Source organism: Ammospiza caudacuta, chromosome 30, assembly GCF_027887145.1.
Source record: "Ammospiza caudacuta isolate bAmmCau1 chromosome 30, bAmmCau1.pri, whole genome shotgun sequence".
NCBI classification, from domain to species: Eukaryota; Metazoa; Chordata; class Aves; order Passeriformes; family Passerellidae; genus Ammospiza; species Ammospiza caudacuta.
The window spans coordinates 4,608,169-4,632,351 of NC_080622.1; the positions used below are offsets into that span (position 1 = coordinate 4,608,169).

General features: G+C 54.7%; 3 protein-coding genes across 3 annotated transcripts; 2 read left to right on the forward strand and 1 right to left on the reverse strand.

The window, feature by feature from the left end:
• Positions 1-157: 157 nt before the first annotated feature.
• Positions 158-331, forward strand: CTXND2 (cortexin domain containing 2). Its single transcript, XM_058821908.1, has one exon. It carries the CDS (start codon positions 158-160, stop codon positions 329-331), a length of 174 nt encoding a protein of 57 aa, XP_058677891.1.
• Positions 332-1,000: 669 nt separating this feature from the next.
• On the forward strand, positions 1,001-17,679 carry SETDB1 (SET domain bifurcated histone lysine methyltransferase 1). Its single transcript, XM_058821607.1, has 22 exons — positions 1,001-1,031; positions 1,404-1,626; positions 2,373-2,539; positions 2,846-2,883; positions 3,002-3,101; positions 3,387-3,557; positions 3,826-4,027; positions 4,924-4,997; positions 5,281-5,471; positions 5,793-5,970; positions 6,426-6,546; positions 8,670-8,828; positions 9,678-10,295; positions 10,627-10,743; positions 10,997-11,166; positions 12,000-12,625; positions 13,058-13,086; positions 13,184-13,316; positions 13,819-13,975; positions 14,887-15,101; positions 16,590-16,678; positions 17,343-17,679. Exons 2-22 carry the CDS (start codon positions 1,415-1,417, stop codon positions 17,458-17,460), a joined length of 3,885 nt encoding a protein of 1,294 aa, XP_058677590.1. The 5' UTR covers positions 1,001-1,031; positions 1,404-1,414; the 3' UTR covers positions 17,461-17,679.
• A 1,263-nt stretch (positions 17,680-18,942) lies between these two features.
• Positions 18,943-23,786, reverse strand: CERS2 (ceramide synthase 2). The gene is made up of 11 exons (XM_058821636.1): positions 23,675-23,786; positions 22,180-22,353; positions 21,648-21,765; positions 21,446-21,564; positions 21,214-21,271; positions 21,088-21,138; positions 20,828-20,920; positions 20,449-20,577; positions 20,259-20,365; positions 20,027-20,180; positions 18,943-19,843 (listed from the first exon to the last, which is right to left on the reverse strand). The coding sequence occupies exons 2-11, from the start codon at positions 22,350-22,352 to the stop codon at positions 19,715-19,717; spliced, it is 1,131 nt and encodes a 376-aa protein (XP_058677619.1). The 5' UTR covers position 22,353; positions 23,675-23,786; the 3' UTR covers positions 18,943-19,714.
• Between the last annotated feature and the right edge of the window lie 397 nt (positions 23,787-24,183).

Genomic DNA, 24,183 nt, shown 5'->3' on the forward strand with positions numbered 1-24,183 from the left:
TCCACCCATGTTCTGGTCCCTCAGGGATGTCACTGGGAGTTGAGCACTGGGGCACACGTGCGTGAGGATCCCTGGAGACAGGAGGGGACACCTGGAGCTGTGACAGAGATACCTGAGGGTCCCTGGAGCTGTGACAGACACACCTGAGGGTCCCTGCATGGAGACCCCCACGGTGCTGCCCGCCATGGACGTGGACAAAGCCGTGGCCACGGCCTTCGTGGTGCTGCTGGGGCTCTTCCTGCTGGCCATGACCGTGCGCTGCGCCCGCCTCGTGGTGGATCCCTACAGCGCCATCCCCACCTCCACCTGGGAGGAGGAACCCATCAACTGACCCCAAAATATCCGCCCTGGGACCCCCAAACTCTGCAGGGTGCTCCAATGAGCCCCAGCTCCAGGAGAACCACTCAGGCTCCCATTAGCTCAGAGCTGCCTGTAGCTCCAGCACTCCCACCCTCTGTGGGTCTCCCTTTCCCCCACTGATTCCCCATTTCCCCCATTAAATCCTCATTTATCCTATTGCTTCCCGTTTACCCTCATTGCTCCCAATTTCCACCATTGTGCCCCATTTCCCTCATTACTCCCAATTTCCCCATTGCCCCCATCACTCTCCGTGTTTCAAACCCCTCCGAGGTGACGGTTAAAGGATCGTTCGGGGCGCGTTCGGTAACGGCTCCAACGGCCCCGAACAGTCCCGGGGCTCCGGGGCCGCCTCAGGAAGGATCCGCGGCCGCCTCAGGAGCGAACCGCGGCTTTCCCGGTGCTCACAACTTAAACGGGGCCGGCCGTTCCCGGCAGCTCCCGTGGGCAGCGGTCAATCCCCCGAACTGCCGATTCCCGAGGGATTTATCTCCCGATTTCCAGAGGAATTCATTTACTGTATTTAATTTATTCCCGAATTTCGGGGATTTCTCCTCACACCGGGTCCGCCAGGGGGCGCCAGGCGCGGGAGGCGCGCGCAGGAAGTGACGTTCACGCGGCGGCCGCGCCGGGCTCTGCTCCGGTTCTGCTCCGGTTCCACGGAACCGGCGGCGGTGAGTGAGGAGGGGCGGCCGGGGCTGAGGGCAAAGAGAGGGCCCTTGAGGGTCTGTGAGTTGCTGGGGCGGACGGACAGGGCTGGGAGAGGATGAGGGGGACGCGGTGTGGGGTATTGAGGGGACCTGGCGGGGCTGTGAGGCGACCGGAGGGTTTGTGAGTGGACCGGGGGGGGCTGTGACGGTACCGGGAGCCTGTGAGGGGATGGGGGGGCTGTGAGGGGACCGGGGGGGGGGGGGGGGCTGTGAGGGGATGGGGAGGATGTGAGGGGACCGGGGGGGGCTGTGAGGGGACATTGGGGTAGAGGAAGGTGGGAAAAGCTCCCATGATCTCCCTCTCCAGCCTCTCCTTCCTCACCTCACCTTCCTCAGGTGCGGCAGGGATGGATTGCCAGGACATGAAGGAGCTGCAGCAGGAGGTGATGGAGGAGCTGGGAATCTCCATGGAGGAGCTGAGAGAAATCATCGACAAAGAAGTGGAGAATTCCGAGTGGGTGAGGCAGCGGAAGCAGCAGCTGGAGGAGCTGGAGCAGTGCATGAGGCACAAGGAGGAAGAGGTGGCCCACGTTGACCAGCTCATTGATGATGCTGTGAGGTGTGTGGGAATTCTGAGGAGGGGGATTTGAGGGGGATGCTCCATTCCCTTCAGGGCACACCCACAGTGTAGCTGGTTAATGAAGCACACTGGCAACTTTCCCCGTAGGGCAAGCAATGGTTCATTTCCAGATCCCAAAAGTGCAAAACACAAACAGCAGGGAGCTGTCACTTTAATCACAACAAATGCACCTTTATTGAAGGCCAACAGCAAATGTGATAGATGGATCAGAAAAGGAAATAAAGGATAGAAAGGAGAAGAGGAGAAGGGGAATATGGCTACCAGTGAGACAGAATCCTCATGGTCTAGATCTGCTGTAGTCCATGGGGTTTTACCAAAGTTATCTCAGAAAGTTACAGTTTATGCAGTTTCAATCCAAAGCGAGTATCTGGCCAAAAGGTGGGGAAGATTCATGGGCCATTGTGTCTGTGAGGCGGGTGTGAGCGTGCAAGGACAAGCCAGCTCTTGTCAGAACTTGTGAGGCAGGTGTGAGCGTGCAAGGACAAGCCACCATTGATCAGAACCTGTTTGGAGCAGTGTTCTGCGAAAGCACAGTGAGCACACCTGCAAACAATCACAATAACATCCAAAAACATCCACCTCAGCCAGGCCAGAGCTCCTGCTGGGGTCTTCAGGGCCCTTGTGAGGCGCATGAAGGAAACTCCAGACTGTCTCTCACACCCCCTGAGCGGTCAGGGGCAGCTCCCTGTGGAATTCAGGGGGCTCAGCTGCTTTCCCTCCCCCAGGGCCATGGACAAGTGCGAGGTGCTGGCCAAGGAGCTGTACTCCATGATGGGCCTGCAGTACCGGGACAGCAGCTCCGAGGACGAGGCCCCAGCAGCCACAGAAGTGATCGAGATCCCCGACGAGGAGGATGACGATGTCATGAGCGTGGACTCGGGCTGGAAACGCAGTTCAGTGTCCCCAGCAGGGCCAGGGGAGGGGTGGGGATGAGGGAATGCTTTTAGCTCATGGGGAACATCTGGCAGATCCTGTTTGTGTCCCAGAATTCCTGAAATCCTGGAATTCCTGAAGTCCCAGACTGGGATTTTACCCTCCTGTCTCACTGTTGTCCCCATCAAATGAGGAAAAGCTTTGTCTGGGCATGGATTTGGGATGAGCACTTTTCCCTGTTCCCCCTGCTGTCTGTGATTTAATTAGGATGGATTTTTTCCACAAATAAAAAGGTTTTAAACCAATGTTTTCTCTTCACTCACAGGCAGCAGCGGTCCCAGAATCTCCAGAGATCAGAGTCTGGTGAGTGGGGAGGCCCTGGCCAGAGATGTTTCCTCATGTGAGGTTTTCCTGAGACACAACATTGTATTGGGTGCAAAAAACCAAAAGTTTTTCTGTGTTTCCTTTTTCTTTCCTGCAGCTGAGGGAAGCAATGGCTGCCATGAGGAAATCTGCCCGCGATGTTGCAAAGTTCATGGATGCTGTAAACAAGAAAACCAACTTGCAGGAAGCACAGAAAGGTGTGGGAGCTTCCAGGGGCTCTGTGCCCTGGGCCTTTGCTTCCCAAAATGGGAAAACAATGATCTGCTTTCTCTCCTAGGATCTCCATTCATATTTATTGATCCCAAAATGCTGTTTTAATTTAGAGTGTATTGGTTCTGAATTCCTGCTTCTTCTCCAAGCTGTTTCCATTCAGTAAAAAGGAGGCACTTGGGCTGCCTGAGAGGAAGAAGAGCAGGAATGCTTCTTCCAGAACTGTGCTTTGGGTGATTTAGAACTGACTTTCTGCTGTTGTCCCTTGGTAGATGCACAACCCCCTCAGGAACCTCCTGGCACTGCCCAGCCCATCACTGTCCCTGCAGCCCCTAGCAATGATCTCAACACTGATGGGGACCTCAAAGTGGGCATGAGGATTTTGGGGAAAAAAAGAACCAAGACGTGGCACAAGGGGACGTTGATTGCCATCCAGACGGTTGGTATGTGCCATGCATGGGGCTTGCCTGGGATTTTGGGTGGGAAACCTGGATTAAAAGGTGTCAGAGCACCTGATGTCACCTGGAAGGGATTGTGGGAGCAGCACACCTCCATATGAAATCCTGCAAGGCTTTGAAGTGAATTCTGAGTTAATTCTGAATAAAGGGTCTCAGAGTGACCCAGAGTGTTGGAATTCTGCTGTGCAATCACGTGGCTTTTGTTTATTTTCCCCTTTATTTATCTCCTGTTTGCCTTAAAATGTATTTCCAGGTGCTGGCAAGAAGTACAAAGTGAAATTTGATAACAAAGGGAAGAGTTTGCTCTCGGGCAACCACATTGCCTATGATTACCACCCATCTGCTGAGAGGCACCACGTGGGCAGGAGGGTGGTGGCCAGGTACAAGGATGGCAATCAGATGTGGCTCTATGCTGGGATTGTGGCTGAAACCCCCAATGTCAAGAATAAAAACAGGTATTCTTATTTCCCATGGTCACACACCTCCATCTCTGTTTTATTTTTTTTGTTTTAGGCCAAAAAGTAAAAGGGTTTATTTGAATTCCCTTCAGGTGCTGAATTGAGCCCTTCCCAGGAATGTGATTCTGACTTTCTTCATCTTTCTTATCTCAGGGTGGAGCTTCCACTCTTGCTCATGGCCCTGAGTCAGGAATTAGATCTGCTAATTTATTCAAATTATCACCCAAATGTTGAGTCTGGGCTGCTTGAGGCATGAAACAGTGGGAGGAAATGGGAGCCCTGGGAGGGCAGAGTGGCAGAGGTGATGCCAGAGCTCTTCAGGAGGGGAAAGAGCAGGTTTGGAGCAGCTTTTTTGGGAATAAAAAAAGGGCAAGGCTGCTCTGGTCTGTTAAAATAAAGGTTTGGGGTTTTCCTGATTGATAAAGGATTCAGTCCTCCTGGATCTGATGTAAATTGTGTTGGATTTTATCTGATTTGTGTTTAATAACTGAAAGTGAGCTGAATTTGATACTCAAATTGCAACTTTTCTCCTGGTTGTGATGCTGATCCCTCATCCTGCAGCTTTTGTACAGCTCCAGGGCTTGGAGTCCTCACTCAGAGGCACTAAATGGGTGCCTCATTCAACTTCCCTGCAGAAATCAGCAGCAATTAAACATTTTCTATTTTTTATCTCCCTTTCCTGGGGCACGGAGGGGATTTGGAGCAGAGGGAAATGCCCTGGCTGGGAATTGTGCTGTTTGAGCAGCCATGGGGAGCACAGGGAGTGTTTGTAACTCCTCATTCTGTCCTCACCCAGGACTGGGCTGTCTCCAGGAGGAGCAGGAGAGGTTCTCCACTTCCATTCCATGCTGTGAGAAGTTTCTTCAGCTCCTAATTGCTGTTTTTTTTTCCAGGTTCCTGATTTTCTTTGACGATGGTTACGCGTCCTACGTGAAGGAGTGGGAGCTGTACCCGGTGTGCCGGCCCTGTGAGTGATCCCTGTCCCCTCCTGGCCTGCTGAGCTTTTGGGAAGGTCCAAAAACGGGCGTGTCCCATGTGCTGCTGAGCCTGGGGACATCTGAAATCCTGGTTTATTGCCAGGCTGGGTTCAGGATGTCCCACCACCAGCATTCCAGCCCTCAGGATCACCTTTGATTGACCTTAGGAAAAATGCACCTGGGAAATCCTTAAAAAAAAAAAAAAAAAAGAAAAGAATTAAATGTTCTTTCTGTTTTGTCTTATTCCCTTTCTCCCACGTGTCCCCCAAACAGTGAAAAAGGCCTGGGAAGACATTGAGGATGTTTCCTGTCGGGATTTTGTTGAGGAATACATCACTGCCTACCCCAACCGGCCCATGGTGCTGCTGAAGAATGGGCAGCTGATCAAAACTGAGTGGGAAGGCACCTGGTGGAAATCCAGAGTGGAAGAAGTGGATGGAAGTCTGGTGAAAATCCTTTTCCTGGTAGGAATTTCACTTCTCCCATTAGGATTAAATTTGAGCCTGGGGATTTGATCAGTTCTGTTTTTCTTGTTAATCATGGAAATAATTGAGGTTGGTTGCCACATCCACAGGGGTTTTGGACAATTCCAGGGACAGTAACTCCACCACTGCCCTGGTCACCCTACGAGGACATGAACACCCTTTACAGGAAGAAATTTTCCCTAATACCTAATTAGAAATTTCAACGTAAATAATTGCATTTGACAATTTATTGTCTGTTCTGCCTGCTGTTTGTCACTCCTCATTGTTGTCTCCCTGTGTTTTCTCTGTGTCTCACTCCAGGAAGCTCTTCCCATGGGAACTTCAAATGTTTCCTTCTCCTTCCCACAAGAGGACAGACGTTGTGAGTGGATTTACCGAGGTTCCACACGCCTCGAGCCCATGTTCAGCATGAAAGCTTCCACAGCTTCCACCCAGGAAAAGAAGCAAAGTGGGCAAACCAGGACTCGTCCCAACGTTGGTTGGTGGCATCTTTTGGTTTCATTTAGACCCTGGGATTTATCTGCAGGCTGGTTTGGGTGTGGTGGGTTTTTTTAGCAGAGTTCCTGGAGGTTTCAGGTTTCTGGATTTTGGTTTTGTTTCTTCTGACAGGAGATTTCAGATTTCCACTGAGCCTTTTCCCCTGGCACAGGAGATTTAGATTTCCAGGGTTTTTGTCCTCTGGCATAGGAGATTTAGATTTCCTGTGGGATTTTTCTCCTGGAACAATGCCACAAAAACCAAACTGCACTTGGGGGAAGTGACCAGAATTTTTGGGGGAGTTGCTGTGCTCTGAGCTCAGTGATGACCCACCATTAATCCCAAATTTCTCTGTTTTGGTTCCTTCCAGGAACAAATCAGTATTTTGGGGCCCATACAGCCAACTTGGGATAACATTAAGGATTTGACTCTTGGGTTTTTTACCTTCCCCACCAGGTGCTGTGAGGAGCAAGGGCCCTGTGGTCCAGTACACCCAGGATTTAGCAGGAGCTGGTCCCCAGTACAAGACTCCAGAGCCAGCTGCACGTCCCTCGTCTCCTCAGCCTGCAGAGATGGAGTAAGTACCAGAGGCACCTCCAGCACCTTCCACCTCTTTGCTTCTCTCCAGCACTCAGCTCTCTCAGGCACCACCTTTTCTGTGCAGAGGAATCCTCAGCTGCAGGCGTCCTCCATGCCTTTAGCCATGATTTTGGGGAGAAACTTTTACCTAAGGCTGCTGGATGAATAACTGGGGGCGGGAGCTGAGAGACACCAACTCCCCGAGCCAAATATTCCTCCTCAGGGCTAAAGCTTCGCACTTGCCTTTCCAAACGAGACCTTTGCTCTTTCTCTTCCCAAAATCTGAATTGCTCCCTCGTGTCACGATCCAGGCGCTGGCCCCCGGCTGCCTTGTGTCCCTCCACGTGGCCTGACCTGCTGGCTGACCTCGCTGGGAGCTCGGGATCAGCGGTCGGTCCCGGTGGGCACGGAGCAATCCACGGCCAAGCCGCTGCCAGGGGCCCAAGGGGGACACTCCCGGAGCTGCAGGCTGAAGGAGGCCTGGAGGAAGGAGGAGCTCGGCTTGGTGATGCAGGGAGTGTGGTGGAGGACACCAAGGAACCTGGGGATGTGCTCGGGGACGTTTTAAGGGAGGGAGAGGCTCTCCCAGTTCATTTTTGTCAGCACTGTGGATTCCCCATCCGCATTTACGGGCGCCTGGCCCCGTGCCAGCACGTTTTCTGCTCTGCCTGTGCCCTGCTGCTGGGGCACCAGGGAGGCAGGACATGTCCCAGGTGTCAGCAGCCTGTGCAGGAGGTCAATCTTTACTCCCCACAGGCTTTCCAGGTGTAGCAGCAGCAGCTCAAACCCCACCTGCCCCAGCTCGTGGGGTCTTGGGGTTCCTCTCCAATCAGCAGTACAATATAACCTAATTTACCCCTGGAAATGCTCCCTCTGTGCTGGTCTGACCAGGATTTGGGAGTGGAAGCCACAAGAAAATCACCTTTTCCTTAATGCCAGAGAAATCCTGGATGCTGAAGGAGGTTCTGGCTGGGCCCCCACCCCTGCAGGTCCCCCATGTGCAGGGAAGAGCTGGGCTGGGACACCCTGGGACCATGGGCAGTGTCACAACATGAACACAACCAAGCTGGACCTGCAGCCCTTTGTGTCATCACCAAATCCTTTCCCATTCAGGCCTTGCAGAGCTTTACAAGGAAAATTTTCCTTCTTGGGCTTGGCTTTAGGACATGGTTTTTGTGCAGCTGCTTCCCTGCCCTTAAATCCCAACTGCCCCTGACCAGGGGGCAGAGGCAGCCAGAGGCCTGGCTGTGTCCATGCTGGTCCCAGGGATTCTGTGGGGTTCAAACACTTGGATTTCAGATAATTAAAACTGAGAACAGTCTCCTCACTCTGGTGTTTTGTTTCCTCTGAGGAAAGCTTGGGTTTCTCCCCCTTCTTTCAAGTTTTTCTTGTGTTGTCACCACTTCTGACTGGTTTAAGCCCATTTTTCCTCTTGTTCTTTTTGAGATGTGTTTGAACACTTTGCTTTCAGGCAGCTGTTGGCAGAAACCCTCATCCCTTCCTGCTCTTTGTCTCCTCCTTTTCTCCCCAATAACTTCACAGTTTTTCCTCTTCAGCAGATGGTTTGTGGTAATTTTCTGTTCTATTGATGTAAATGGGTTGAAAACTTCCTGGAATGGTTTGGAAACCTGCAGTTGATTGAAAACTCCTGAAATAGGTTGAGAACCTGTTTTTTTAGAGCCCTTACTAGCTCTTTCATCAGGGATGTTATTACATTCCCTTACACAATCTTATCTTGTTCCTTAGTCCTTGCAAGAGAATCCTCTGGATTTGTTCCTCCTACTCAGGCCTGGTTGAGCTTCTAGAGCTGGTTTCTGCTAAGCCAGGGGTTTCTTCATGGTCTGGTTCGTCCAGCTTCCTGGGATTAAGGCCTTGTTACCTTTGCCTCATTTCAGAATCAGAAGTCACTTGGAGCTGCAGCTGAATTCTGAAATTCGGAGTGGTTGTGGGATTGCTGTAGCAGAAACAGCCAGAAATGGGCTGATTTTCACTCTTATTAGGAAAAAAAGCCACTGCTGGGATTCTCCTGGGTTTCTGAATTCCATGGGGCAGTGTTACTTTGATTCCCAGTGTTATTTTGCTTTTCCACGCTCCAAATCAGCTTCTCCTTCCCTCCTGCAGATGCTCGGACACGCAGCTGGCCCAGGGCAGAAAGCAGGTGGCCAAGAAAAGCACGTCCTTCCGTCCTGGCTCCGTGGGCTCCGGCCACTCGTCCCCATCCTCCCCTGTCCTCGGGGACACCCCGGCAGCCGGGAGGGCCCTCCCAGCCCCGCAGCACCGGTGAGCAGAGCTCTGGGTGGGACACATCCCTCAGTCCATCTGGGATGTTGAGACACGTGTGGGGCTGTGTCTGCCTGTGGGGATTCAGCAGCTCAAATCGTGGAGTGGTAGAATCACTGAGGCTGGAAAAGCCTCTGAGTTCATGGAGTCCCATCCAGCACTGGCAAGTAGCTGTGATTTACTGGAGGGCAGTGAATTTCCTTTAGATTTTTTTTATTACGCTGTGATAAATTCGTTGTCATTCCACTTAAACTCTTTTTGACTTGTAATCCTTCGTGTAAAGGTTGGTAATTGTTTTATCCATGGGTCAAGATCTGTAGAGGGATAGAATGTAAGAAAATAAAGATAGTGCAGAAGGTAGTCTCACACCTGAGGAGTTGTAGCTGTGCTAATCACCAAAGATTAGGAACAGGCCTGCCATTAATAGGCTGCAGTGGTGAAGAGTGCTACAAAAGAGTGGGTTAGCTGGGTGAGAAGAGAGTTGGAGTTTTTGGGTTGTGCTGTGAGGAGAGATGGAATTTGTTGGCTGTACTGTGAAGAAGAAGGGGTCAGTGCTGTGAAGAACTACCCATGAGAAATCACCAAGAAGATATAGAACTTTTGAAATACGATGACAACAAAGATCAAAGGCACAGGGGTCTTGGGAGGAATTTCCTGGGTTCTGACATAAGGTCACCTCTAAGCCTCTTCTTCTGCAGGCTAAACAACCCCAGCTCCTTCAAACGTTCCTCACAGGGCTTGTGTTCCAAGCTTGTGTTCCAGGCTTGTGTTCCAAGCCCCTCATCAGCCTCGTTGCCCTCCTCAAACATCTCAAATCCTTCCTAACCTGAGCACCCCATCTCTCCCCAGCAGCGTCCCCAGCGCCGTCCCCAGCAGCGTCCCCAGCGCCGTCCCCTCGCAGCCCTTCCACGGGATGATGGACCGCGTTCCCAACGAGCCGTCGTACCGAGCCCCTCTGGAGAAGCTCTTCTACCTTCCCCACGTGTGCAGCTACGCGTGCCTGGCGCGGGTGCGGCCGGTGCGCAGCGATCAGTACCGCAGCCGCAACCCGCTGCTCATCCCGCTGCTCTACGACTTCCGCCGCATGACGGCGCGGCGCCGCGTCAACCGCAAGATGGGCTTCCACGTGCTCTACAAAACGCCCTGCGGGCTCTGCCTGCGCTCCATGCACGAGATCGAGCGCTACCTCTTCGAGACGGACTGCGACTTCTTGTTCCTGGAGATGTTCTGCCTGGATCCCTACGTGCTGGTGGATCGCAAGTTCCAGCCCTACAAGCCTTACTACTACATCGCGGACATCACCAAGGGCAAGGAGGACGTGCCCCTGTCGTGCGTCAACGAGATCGACAACACGCCGCCGCCGCAGGTGGCCTACAGCAAGGAGAGGATCCCCGGGAAAGGGGTGTACATCAACACCAGCTGGGAGTTCCTCGTGGGCTGTGACTGCAAGGATGGCTGCAGGGACAAGTAGGTGACTGCTGCTGGGTGAGAGGACACCTGGGCTTTAAACCCTTGCAGGTTTCGTGGTTTGGGAGGGACATTAAAAATCATCCAGTTCCAACTCTTGGCATAGGCAGGGACACCTTCTGCTATCCCAGGTTGCTCCAAGCCCCGTCCAGCCTGGCCTTGGACACTTCCAGGCATGAGAAATCCACAACTTGGAATTGAGTGGCATCAAACCATTTCTCCCTCCTGGTTTGATTCCAAGTCAGATCCTTGCTGCCCATCTCTGCCTAAAGATGTGATTTATTCTCCTGTCTCACACTGATCTTGTGGGTTTTCCTGTGTCTCCCTGCAGATCCAAGTGTGCCTGTCACCAGCTGACCATCCAGGCCAGCGGCTGCACCCCTGGAGGGCAAATCAACCCCAACTCAGGCTACCAGCACAAGCGGCTGGAGGAGTGTCTTCCAACAGGGTGAGCAGAGCCCCAGACCCATTGAGAGGGAGTTGATCCTGGGTGTCCCAGTGCAGATGTGACCACCTACCTCTGGTCTTGGTTCTTCTGCCAACTGTGAAATGCTTTGGGTTGGAAGGGGCCTTGAGGATCATCCAGAACATGAGTTGTGATCCTCTGGGATCTCTGTGCATAACCCCAGCACTGCCAACAGCCACAGACTTTGGGGTGTTTCTTCATCCTGAAAGTTGTCATCCTTCTCCTTTTCTTCCAGTGTTTATGAGTGCAACAAGAGGTGCAAGTGCAACGTGAACATGTGCACCAACCGCCTGGTGCAGCACGGCCTCCAGGTGCGGCTGCAGCTCTTCAAGACCCAGAACAAAGGTTGGGGCATTCGCTGCCTCGACGACATCGCCAAGGGCTCCTTTGTCTGCATCTACGCAGGTGGGAGCTCACCTGGCACGTGGAAAACTCTGCTGTGGAAAGAGGGGTAGCCAGAGATGGGGATGGAGCTGGGGAAGGGTCTGGAGAACTCCTGGGGGAGCTGGGGGAGCTCCTCCTGGAGAAAAGGAGGCTCAAGCAGGACCTTTCGGCCTTCTTCAACACCCTGGGGAGGTTTAAATTGCACATTCAGGAAAATTTCTCTCTGGGAAGGGTGGTCAGGCTGCTCAGGGAGGTGGTAGAGTCACTGTCCCTGAAAGTGCTCAAAAGCACAAGGGTGTGGCACTTGGGGACATGGCTCAGTGCTGGGGGGAACAGTGGGGCTCAGAAGCTCTTCCAACCTCAGTGATTCCAAAGTGCAGCAGTAGGGGTGTAAAGCTCCTGCCACGCCTACTTTTGGGGTGAAAGCTGAGCTAATGAACTTGCCCAATGCTGCAAGAACCCTTGTGGTGGCAGTGCCAGTGTCACAAGATGTCCCCCAGGCTGTCCTTGAGGTGACCCAACCCCAGCCCTGCTTCCTGTGCTCAGCCCATGAGATGCAGAAGTTGCTCTGGGGTTGCACTGACTCTGGAACAGAGCCACCCACGGCCAGAGCTGCTGCTGCCTCTGTGCTCTTCCAGCCCTTCCAAGGCTCTGCTTGAGCTGCCCTGTAGAGATTTCTGAGCTGAAAATCGTGATTTTAGCTCAACCACAAGCTTCAAGGTTTTGTTACATCAAGAAATGGGGTTATGTTGTCATTTCCCAGCCCAGCTTTGGAATGAAGCGCTGTCATCCCTTTTTCTCCTCAGTGAGCTTTGGAAAAGATAAAACTCACCTTTCATTTTCTGCCCCCAAAGGGAAAATCCTGACTGATGACTTTGCTGACAAAGAGGGGCTGGAGATGGGTGACGAGTACTTTGCCAACCTCGACCACATTGAGAGCGTGGAGAACTTCAAGGAGGGCTACGAGAGCGACGCCAAGTGCTCCTCGGACAACAGCGGCGTGGACCTCAAGGACGACGACGACGACGAGGAGAACACGGGCACGGAGGAGCTGGAGGAATCCAACGAGGACAGCTCTGATGACAACTTCTGCAAGGACGACAACTTCAACACCAGCTCGGTGCTGCGCAGCTACGCCACGCGCCGGCAGACGCGCGGCCAGCGCGACCACGGCTCCTCGGAGACGGCCTCCAAGGACTCGGGGCTCACACGGCCCCTCGGCCACGAGGAGCCCTCCACAGCCCCTCCCTGCAAGCTGCCGGTGTCTGAGGAGATCTCCAAGAACAAGGTGGCCTCGTGGCTGAGCTCCAACAGCATGGCTGAGGGCTTGCAGGACAGCGACGGCGCCTCGTCCTTCAGGGTGGGCGAAGGGGGAGAAGCCAAGGCTGTGAAGGTGGAGATGCCTGCAGAGAGGGAGAAGGGCTGTGCTTCCACACTTCCAGGAGATCTGAATGGAGAGGCGAAGGCACCCAAGAAGGAGGTGAGGGAGAGAGTTAAAGGCAGGGAGGTGCTGCTGCTCCAGTGGCTTTTCTCTCCATAGAGCACATCCAGGGGGACTGTGGGGCTGTTGGATGTCTCTGTGCTCAGCTCCCCTGGCTTCTCTGGCTTTACCCCACCCAGGGAAGGATTTGTGGCACAAGAGGCTGCAGAAGTCACTTGATGACAGCAGAGCTGAACATCCTCCTGCCTGGGGACCTGAGGAACATGGAGGTGGTCCCTGGCCACCCCCTGCTCCAGGGAGGGCACTTGGGAGTCCCCCAGGGAGGGGCATCTCCATGCTGGGTGTCACACTGAGTGTGGGGACAGGCAGCATCTCCCTCCTGGGCTGGCATTTTGGGGAACAATTCCATAGAAAGTCTGGAGTGCCCGAGAAGGGAGAGATTCCAATCATCTGTGCTTCTCCCCTCTGCAGGAACCTGAAGAATCAACCAAAATTCCCGGGTAAGATTCCTTAAATCATTTTTCCCTGGAAATTGTGGCACAGCTTCCACTTGGCCTGGAGATGCAGGTGTGAGCTGCCCTTGTGCTGTCCCTGCAGGCTGAGCAGCCTGGGCAGGAGGTACGGCTACAACCCCTGCCCTCCGCGGCTGGAGGGGATCCGCAGGCCCGTCAGTGGCACGCTGCTGCTGCAGAGCCGCCGCCGCTCCCTGGCCCCACCGCCCCCCTCAGAGGTGAGTGGGACCCCCAGGCTGGAGGGGCCTCCCCCAAACCCCTTCTTCAAGCTTATTTTGGGTCGTTTGCTGCCTTTGGTTCCCAGTTGAGCACGGGGGTTGTGGTTGTAGCTGTGGTTTCCTGGAGGGCGCTGGATTTCCTTTGGGTTTTTGGGGTCTTTTGTGGATCTGAACAATCAAAAAAAAAGCGAGCGTGGGATTTGGGTTAGATTTGGCACTTTGGTTTGCACATCTGGGACCATTGTTTGGAAGCCATCCTGGTGAACTCTCCTTGTTTTTTGGGAACCTTTCCCTTCCTTTTGAGCACCTAATGCTGCAGGATCTCAAGCAGAACTCAGCAGCCCCCCCAAAACCCCACAGGCGTTCCCAAACACTCACCTGTGGAGTGTGGTGCCCAGAGGGGGGGGATCTCCTTCCAAAGGGAGGGAACACAGAGGGTGAGCACCATATTCTGGGGAAAAGGGAGGCTGGGATGGACTCCAGGAGCTCTTCCTGTGCCCAGAACGTGCTGATGGTGTCGAGCAGCACCGACAGCGACGAGGAGCACAGGGCAGGGCAGGCCCCGGGCACAGCCAACGACAGCGACGACATCCAGACCATTTCCTCAGGATCCGAGGAGGAGGAAGGGGAGGACAAGAAAAATCCATCATCTGGGTCAGGTGAGGAGGGAGAGCAGGGCTGAGGGTGAGGAGTTTTGGGTGGAAGCACCAGGAAGGGCTCTGAGGTTGTGGCAGCTGCTCCTGCTGTGTCCCTCAGCTCCAGGACATTCTCCTTCCAATTCCAGGAAGGTTGGAACCTTCCCCATGTGTTTAGCAAGACAAAACTTCAAAATCTGCTCCTCAAAAGCAGATATTTTTGGGTATTGTAAGAAAAAGCATCAGTGAGGCTTAGGGTGGGTCTGCAGGCTGGGCTGGAATGATCCCAGATGTTGAATTTGCAGGCAACCCTGACAAGGGAAGAGATGAGAATCTTGATTCCGTGTTTCAGAAGGCTGATTTATGATTTATTATATTTTATAATATAATATCATTATAATATTATTATAATTAAAATTAATTTATATATAATAAATTATATTAGCTTATTATAGAAATATTATATTATATTATATTATATTATATTATATTATATTATATTATATTATATTATATTATATTATATTATCGTTATATTATTGTTATATTACATTACATCACATTATATTATAATGCTATATTAAAACTATACTAAAAGAATAGAAGAAAGGATTTCATCAGAAGGCTTGAAAAGGAAAGGAATACAATGATAATAAAATCTTGTGACTCTCAGAGAGTCCAAGACAGCTGGACTGCGATTGGCCGTTAATTAAAAACAACTACATGAGACCAATCAAAGATGCACCTGTTGCATTCCACAGCAGCAGATAATTATTGTTTGCATTTCATTTCTGAGGCCTCTCAGGAGAAAAGATCCTAGCAAAAGGAATTTTTTATAAAATACGTCCAGGAGCCACCCCGGAGCGCTGCTTTGGCTCTCAGGGCTTTGTCACTCAGCGCCGAGCAGGCTCAGGGACGATCCCATCTCACAGCAGGTCCCGTGAAGAGACAGGTGGCCGTGAAATCCACGCGAGGCTTCGCCCTGAAATCCACCCACGGCATCGCTATCAAATCCACGCCGCTGGCGGCGGCCGACAAGGGCGAGAGCGCGGGGCCCGTGCGGCGCAGCACGCGCCAGTTCTACGACGGCGAGGAGAACTGCTACATCATCGACGCCAAGCTCGAGGGCAACCTGGGCCGCTACCTCAACGTGAGTCACGGGGCTGGGACATCCCCTGGAGGCCCCCTAAGCCGGGTGTGAAAGGAGAGTCCATGTGGAGTTTGAGGGTGGTGATTACATGAGGGTTTGTTGGGGTCTCACCCGTGGGAGCAGCATGGTTTCTGAGGGAGAAGGGGTGTCCTGGTTTAGGGCAAATTTGGGAGAAAACTTTCAAAAGGGGCCCCTCCGGCTAGGTAACCCACACAGCCTCTCCCCCCAACTGATTCATGAAAGATTCCTTGGAGAGAAGTGGAAAGAACATGTTTATTTAAGAGGCAAAGCACCCCCAGCACACAAAATGAACAATACCAGGTGACAACACTCTTTCATAGCTCTGAAAAAGATGACAAATTCAGAAAGTCTCTCTCTGTTATCAGTCCCTCTTGTGCTGGGGTAGCTGCTGCAGCCACAAGGTGCAAACTCTCGGTGTTTCCCAGGTCCCAGTCCACAGCAGGTTCAAGTTGGTCCAAAAAAGGGAAAGGAGAAACAGTCCAGGGAAAATTTTTGACTGCTTAGCTAAACTAACTAATGAGCAGAAGCAAAAGCAAGAGCAAAGCAAGAGCAAGAGTAAAGCAAAAAGCAAAGGCAGCACCATATACTGCCCTGTCTCTATGTCCCACAGCCGTGAGGGAGCAGCTGATAGCAAAACCAAAACAAAACTTTGACTCCTCAGAGCCAGCCTTGAAGGCTCAGAACATGAAATCCAGCATAAACAGAACACACAAATGGGGATACAGGTATCATAACATCACTCTAGGACATTGGGGAAGGGAGAGGGAGAGGTGGAGAAGAGAGAATCTGTGGTGCCCCCACAGTTTAACAGGGACATTCAAATTGGGTACAGAATAAAACTTGGGCCAATGGGATTACAGATCCATGATTCTTCAGGGGAGGATCACAGGCTTGGAATAAATATTTTCAAGGGGTGAGACAGAGCAAACCATTGAACTAAAATGTAACACCACAATTCACCCTTTTTTCGTTAGAAAGAAAAGATAAATGTGACAATTAGCAATTTAAAGAATGAAGCAGCATAAAATTAAATGCAGTTGCAGTGAGGATTATGTTTTAAACAGTCCCCTTGACTTGCTGTTTGCCTTTGGTTGGTATCAAAGATAAATGAGCATTTATGGGCACACCTCAGGGCTGAGCCTTCTGCTCAGTGGGGCTGTTCCTCCCCAAGCCTAGGGAGGAGTGGGGAAATGAGAGGTTTGGGAGGATGAGGCACCTTCCTGAGTGGAAAACCAGCTGCTCCAGCCTGGTGGGAGCAGGAATGGCCCCGTGAGTCCTTCCAGAGCCCGTTACCTTTGAGTGTGGATCTTATGACTCAGCCCGGGCGTGCAGCCTGTTCCAGCAGGATTCCGCTGGACTGGCGGGCAGAGCAGGAATGCTGCTTGTTTATAAAGGCTCTGTTCAGCGCTGGCAGCTCGGCCTCCCTGCCTGGGCAGCAGCTCAGGCTCCTCTCTGTTGCCATTACAGCACAGCTGCACCCCAAACCTCTTTGTGCAGAACGTCTTCGTGGACACCCACGACCTTCGCTTCCCCTGGGTCGCCTTCTTTGCCAGCAAGTGAGTCCTGGAGGGCTGGGAGGGGCTGAGGGTTCCTGGGCTGTGTGGGAGCTGCTTCATGGCCAGGGCTGGCTGTTCCCTGCTCCTGGAAACCCATTTCCCTGCTCCTGGAAACCCCATTCCCAATTTTCATCATTCCTGTGCAAAGAAAACCTTGGTGGAAGGTGAAATCTTCTCTATTGTGCTGGAGATCCTGTTGTGATTTCCACCAGTTTTAGACCTTCCCAAAGGGCAGAGTGAGGCATGGAGCAGCCAATTTCCCTTCTTGTTTTACTCCCAAATTTTGAGCTGGGCTTTCCCTGCTCCTAGAAACCCCATTCCCAATTTTCATCACTCCTGTGCAGAGAAAACCTTGGTGGAAGGTGAAATCCTCTCTCCTATGCCGGAGATCCTGCTGTGATTCCCACCAGTTTTAGACCTTCCCAAAGGGCAGAGTGAGGCGTGGAGCAGCCAATTTCCCTTTTTTGTTTTAATCCCAAGTCTTTTGAGTCGTGGTGAGCCCCTGCTGTGTGCCTCTCTGCTCCTGCAGTGAATCCTCACAGCAATGATTCATCACAGAACTTGATCCCTTCCTCCCTGGCTGCCTCAGCCTCATCCCATCCTTTCTCCTCTTTCCTGGAGCAATCTCCTCACCCATCCTGTGTGGATTTGTGTCCTTTCCCAGGAGGATCCGAGCTGGCACAGAGCTCACCTGGGATTACAACTACGAGGTTGGCAGCGTGGAGGGCAAGGAGCTGCTGTGCTGCTGCGGGGCCATCGACTGCCGGGGCCGCCTGCTCTGAGCCAGCCCCGCTCCCTCCCAGCAGCTCCCCCTTCCCCAGGGGCCTGGTGCTCCCTTTCCCTCAGTGAGGGTGAAGTTTTTCTTCTCCACAAGTTCTCAGTTCTCCCTTTTCTCAGCTGGAAAATCACAGATGGACACAGAGCAGGAGTGGACTCGGGTTGTGCTGGGGGTGACTTCCACCCGCTGGGTTTCTCCCACCTTCCCGAGGCTCCAGTTATCCCACAAGACAATTCTCTTCAAGGAAAGAACTTTCCCTGCTCTCTTCCATCTTTCCACCAAATTTAAGGCACAAAGCTCATTTTTCCAGCAGCAAGCACTTGCCCAGTATTGTCAGGAAGTGCTTCCCAGTTGGGACTGAGGCCTTAAAGTGGGAGGGAGGATGGTGGAAAGAATCCTTGGAAAACTGGACCAATGAGGATTTATAGAATCCAGGGGAAAAAAGACAAAAAGTATCTGTCTTCATCTGTGAGCTGTAAAGAATCTTTTAGTTGCTAAAAAGCAATAAAAGTGAGTTTTTCTATTAAAAACAACCTGTCCTGATCTCAAGACACAGCAAAGCGAAAAAGCAGAGTTGAACCTCTGCCATCATCCCTGTTCCTGTGGGGTTTGCAGGAAAAATGCCAGAGGTAGATGGGCCCAGGCAAAGGGATAAGGAGCTCCCACATTTTCACCTTTCCTTCACCTTTCCTCAAAACAAACACTCCTTAAATCCTTCCACCGGGGAAAATTACAGAGGAAGGGGTTGGGGTTTTCTTGAGGAAGGAGATCTGGTGCCTGTCTCCATCTCCAACCCTCCCAGAATGTCACAGGGAGCCCCAAACTGGCTTTGGGTACCTGGGCACAGGAGGGAGGGAGTGGCACCAGTTCCAGGCTTGGGTTTTTTTGTTTGGGGAGGGAAGGCACAGGACAGATCCAAAGAGTTCAAAAAACCACCCTGAGAATTGGATGAAAGAGCTGAAGTTTGACAAAGTGGGATCAAATCTCACATTATTGACGTGGAAAAACCCAATCTGGGAGGTGGTGGAGCTGATTCCAACCGTCCCTGCACAAGGGAGGCTTGTTGGGCTTTTTTTCTGCTAAATAACCTTTTTCTTTTTTCTTTGTAAAATAAAACCTTTCTGGGGCCTCCTGGAGCTCCAGTTCCATCCTGAGACTCCACCTGAATGGAGGCTTTGTGATCCCAGTGGGGCTGCAGCTCCTCAGGGAACCCAAACTCACACTCCAGCCTGGGCTTGAAGACTTGGGGAACTGTTAGGAGGAAAAAAAACCCATAAAAACCATCAAAATCCTCAACTCTGCCCATTTTTAGCACTGCCTAAAGGATCTATGCCAAAATAACCTCCCCACCCCAGGGACACAGATGCCCAAATCCTGTAATTTTTTTTTTTTTTTTTACCCAAGTTTATTAGTTTTTTTAACTTTTAATATATTTAACCTTTTATTTATTAAAAAAAAAAAAAAACCAAAAAACAAGAACAACAAAACACGTTTTGGTCTGACATTGGTTAATGGTCCTTTTCCCCCCCCACCCCTCCGTGCTGGGAGGTCTCACAGCATCCCAAAGGATGCAGGAGACAGAGCCAAGCCTGGCTCCTCCTGTCTTCCAAATAAATAGAAAGGAAGGGAAAAAAAGGAAAAAATCAAGTTGGAAATTTGTCCTGTTACAGCTGGGAGAGGCCACGGAGAGGGAGAGACTCAAAAATCCATTTACCGAAGAGAAATGAGAGGATTAAACTCTGTGAGACACAAGGAGTGGCTCAACCCCGCAGCTTCCTTCCCCCAAGTACTTCCATAGTGTCATCCCATCATTTAGGCACTGAAACACCCAGGAATTCCCTGCTCCTCCCTCCCAGTTCGGTGGAGCAGGGGCTGAGCCGGCTTTTCCAGCTCAGGGAAAGGGGAATTATCCCCTTGCCCCGGTGAAGGAATGGTTGGGAAAATTGGAATAACGCAGAGCCCGGCGAGGGGCTGGGGCCGAGCTCTTTGGCCAGAGCCGATCCCAGGCAGGGGCTGCGGGGCGGGGAGGAACCGCCCGGAGGGATGGATGGAGCCACCCCGGAGGGGTCCCCGCCTGGCCGGGGAACCGCCGTGGATTAAGGCAGCAGGTGAGAGGTGGAAGGGCACCAGCGGTGAGTGTGAGGCAGAGCTGCGGCCCCGCTCCGGAGCAGGGGCGGGCGCTCCGGGCTCCCGGTGCGGAGCGGCCGGAGGGGCCGGGCCGGTGGCAGGAGGTGGCAGCTCTCGGGTCCGGGGCGCTCTCAGTCGGTTTTGCGGTGGTTGTTGTTGAGGACGGGGTGGCCGTTGGAGAGGGGACCGTTCTTGGTCACCTCCTCCTCCTCCTCGGTGTTGTCCGTCTCCTCACGGTCACTCCGCTCGTCCTCCACCACCTGCGGGCAGAGGGAAAAAGGGGGTTCAGGCAGCAGCTCCCCTTATTTTCCTGCCGTGCCTCAGTTTCCCCATTGCAGCCACAGGGGTTTCTCCCCACAGTGGATCTGGAGAGCCAAAGGCAGTCGGGATTCAGGATCTGGGGGTCCTTCCTTCCCCCATGACATCCCCATGCCCCCCCTCACCTTTCCAGTTATGAACTTCTGGGCCATGCGGATGATGAGGTAGGCCCAGAAGATGTGCAGCGACTGCAGCACCACCATCATGAAGTTAAAGAAGTAGTAACCAAAGAAGGCAGGGTAGAGATCCAGCGGATAAACCATCGTGCAGTGCATGATCCTGCCAGGAAAAGCCACTCCTGTCACTGAGGCTCCCCCAGCCCCTGCCTCAGTTCCCCCGTTCCCCAGCAGAGCTCACCAGAAGGGGAGGATGACCAGGCGGGTGATGATGAAGACGGCGGCGAAGACGATGAAGATGTTGTTGCAGGTGTTCCTCCACCCGGCGTAGTTGAACATTTTGGCAGACTGGAGGGGGGCAGAGGGGGTGAGCAGGGCAGGGGGCACAGGATGGGGGACGGGGTGGCAGCAGGGCAGGGGGACACACCAACCTCCAGCAGATAATCCGAGGAGTCGTGCAGGGCCATGATGAGAGTCCCGGCACGGACGTAGTTGGCAAACCAGGAGAAGCTGATGAGGATGATGGTGGCAACGTGGTGGATGATTTGCTCTTTGAAGTCCTGTGCCCAAAGCAAAGGGAAGCTCAGCAAAGGGAGGGTTACAGCACCCACAGCAAAACCCCATCCCACAGCCCCTGAGCTTCTCCCACCTTCCAGAGGCTTCAGTTATCCCACAAGACAACAGGTTCCCTTCAAGAAATGAGCTTTTCTTGCTTTTTCCTGCTCCTGTGCCCACATCCTCCCAGCTGCTCCCACCTGCCCACCCTGCTGAGATGTCCTGGTGTCCCCCAGCCCGTCCCAGTGTCCCCACCTTGCGCTTGACGTCAGAGGCGATGCTGAAGAGCAGGGACCAGTAGAAGGAGAGCTCGATCATGTAGTACCAGTACTGGGAGGGCAGCACGCTCTGGGGGCAAGGGACGGGTTGGGGTTGTTCTCTGTGTCCCCCAGAGGGGTTTGGTCCCCTTCTGTGAGCACCATCCGGGTGTCCTGAGGACCCCCAAACCCTCCTGCACCCCCAGTTCCCCCTGGTGCTCAGGAGAAGGCGAGGGCTGGCAGCTGGGATGTGCTCACCTGGATGGGGTATCCCTTCCACACCTCCCGGAGGTCGTAGAACCAGGGTTTCTGCAGGATGGGGAGACACAGGAGTCAGAGGGGCCAGGGGGGCTGGGGGAGCAAGGAGAGGGGGGCAATACTCACATCCACTATGACAGCCATGCCAGCAATGAAAGCAATAAGGTAAAAGGTGAATCTCCAACTGGAAAAAGGAAGCAGACGTTCCTCAGACGGGCACCGGGGAGCAGGAGGGAGGAGGACGGACCCAGATCCCACATCTCCCACCCTCCCAGGCAGCTCCTGGCCAAGCTGGGACCCCCAGAGCCCCCAGGGTGGAGGGACAGTGACACCAGGCAGGAAGGGACAGGGGTCTCACCTGGCCTCCCTGAATTTCTTGAGCAGGCTGGGCCGGTCCTGGTTGCGGCGGCGGCGGAACCAGCGCTCGACCTGGCGCACGGTGCAGCCGCTCTTCTTGGAGAGCATCTCCACGTCGGCCTGGGGACACCGGGGCAGCCCCACTGTGTCACACAGCCCTGCCTCTGCCACCCTCGCCCCCTGGGGACCCCCTGAGCCCTCACCTGCTTGGGGTGTTTGCTGGTGGCAGCATAAAACCTCTCCAGCACCGCGTTGGGGGTGGCTTTTAACCGCACCTTCTCCTTGACGTTCAGCAGCCCGGCCAGGGGGGTGGCCACGTACCTGGGGAAGGAATTCCTGTCACCTGCACGGTTTGGCACCATTAAAGCCACTCAGGGACCCATGAACACTCAGTGCCTCGGTGTCCCCACGCTGCTGTGCCTCCTTCGGGGTGGGTTTTGCCAAGGGGAGCCCCCCGGGTCCCTCTGTCACGGGCTGTCCCCACTCAGCCCCTCCCTTCTCTCGCCATCCCAACAAAGCCGGGTCTGTTCCCATTGTTTGCCCAACAAATCACTCCCTAAAGGCCGTGTTTGTGTGGGGAAAAGGGAGCACGTGGGTTTGCTAGGGGGGATCAGGACCCCCAGCTCGGCTGAGCGCAAGGTGCCACATGCCAGGGTTCAGCCACAGCCCCCAGGGCACGGGGAGAGCTGGATCGGGGGCTCAGGATCCGTGCCCACCCCCAGGGAAGGGACTCACGTCTCAAAGAGGTGCCGGACAACGAGGAAGAGGAAGGCCAAGGGGAGGGTGATGTACAGGTCAGAGGCTTTGGCATAGACTCGCCCATCCCGGTCCTCCAGGTCAGCCCAGGTGAGGTTTGCCGGGAGCCAGAGCCGTTCCCACCAAAAATAGCTGTACAAGGTCTGAAACATGCTGAGGGAAGGGAAAAGGGGGAGAGGTGAGGGGGGCATCTCCGAGGAGAAGGCCGATCCCACCCCGGCCCCACCAGGCGCCCCAATTTCCACCTCGGCTCCCAGCGAGGCCCCGGTGAAATCCCCGTCGGAGCTCGGCTCGGGCACCGAGGGACTTTGCTCCCGGCAGCCCGGAGGTCAGAGGGTGATCATTAACAGGGGCCCCAGTCCTGCTTCCAACCGGCAGCTCGGCTCCTGCAGCCAGCCCGAGGGAACGGCCGGGCTCCCACCTCCGCACCGGGACCGCAACGCCGCCTCCGCACCGGGATCGGGAGCGGGGAGAAACCCCCGAGTTCGGTTTCCCTCCCGTGCGCGCATCCCGCGGCCGATCCAAACCCGATCCCCGGTGGGAAACGGAGGCACGGAGCCCACCGCCAGCGCTGCGAGGCCCGGCACGGCCCCAGCGCGGGATTAGGGATTTGTGGCCACACAATGAGCACCTTTGTGCCTTAAAAAGGCTCCGGACGGGGGAGCGGCCCCTCGGGGCCAGCGGGGTCAGCGCATCCCGGCTCCCCGTCCCTCCCCACCGGCCGATTTTGGGGAACCCCGCGGGGTCGGGATGGGCTCGGTTGGGATCGCAGCCCCGGGACGCGAATCCCCGACACGGATTGTGGCGAGGGCCGGGGCGGCTCCGCTCGGCCGCGGGAGGAAGAGGAACCACCGTGGCCGGTTTCGCAAGGGCGGGCGGGAGGGAGGTGCCGCAATTCCCGGCTCCCGGGGCCGTGCCGCGGGCAGGTAACGGGAGGGGAGCGTGGGAGGACGGGGTGAGGCCCCGGTCAGGGCCGGCAGCTCCTTCTCCCCCGGGGCACCGGCGGCACAGCGCGATGTGGGGGCACCGGGGCACGGAGCCGGTGCAGGAGGGGGCACCGCCGGGCCGGACCCCCCTCCCCAGAGGTGATTTTAGCAGCGATCCTGTTGGAAACCGACAAACCCCTGACGTTTTATAGTTGTGGGCAGATAAACGGGACCGGGAGGGATCCGGGCCCGGGGGCTGCGCGCCCGACCGGGCCGGGGGACAGCGACCCCGCCGTTGCCCGAGGCCGCTGTGGGCCCGGGGGGGCCCCGCCTTCACCCGGCCCCGCCCGGGCAGCCCCGGGGGGCCCCGGCGGGCCCTGCCCGAGGGCGGATGGAGGCCCGGGATGGCTCCGGTGCGCGCCCAACGCCCGCAGAAAGGCCCGGCCGCGGGCCTGGCGCGGAGGGAGCGAGCGGGAACCATCCCGCGGCCCCCTCCGGGCGGCCCCTCGCGGAGCGGGGCGGCCCCGCGCGCCGCCGGCCGCACTCACCCGCAGCCGCCGCCGGAGCCCTCACGGAGCCGCCGCCGCCCGGAGCCCTCACGGAGCCGCCGCTCGCCCCCCTCCGTCCCGCGCGCGCCCCGCGCCAGGCAGCGGCGGCAGTGACGTCACCGCGGACCCGGGAGTGACGTCACCGCAACGCCGCGGGGAGCGGCGCCCGCCGTGGGGCGGGGCGGGGCCCAGGCGTGAGCAATCGACCGCCGAGACGGGATTCGTGCGCCCCCCTTATGGACCCCGGGGTGCTCCATATACACCCCAAATACACACCCTATAGACCGCCCTATATGTGCCCCGTGCACCCCATATAAACACCCTACAGAGAGCCCTATATGTGCCCCATATACACCTCTATACACCCTATAGACAGCCCTGTATGTGCCCCATTTACACCTCCATACACCCTATAGACCGCCCTATATGTGCCCCGTGCACCCCATATAAACACCCTACAGAGAGCCCTATATGTGCCCCATATACACCTCTATACACCCTATAGACAG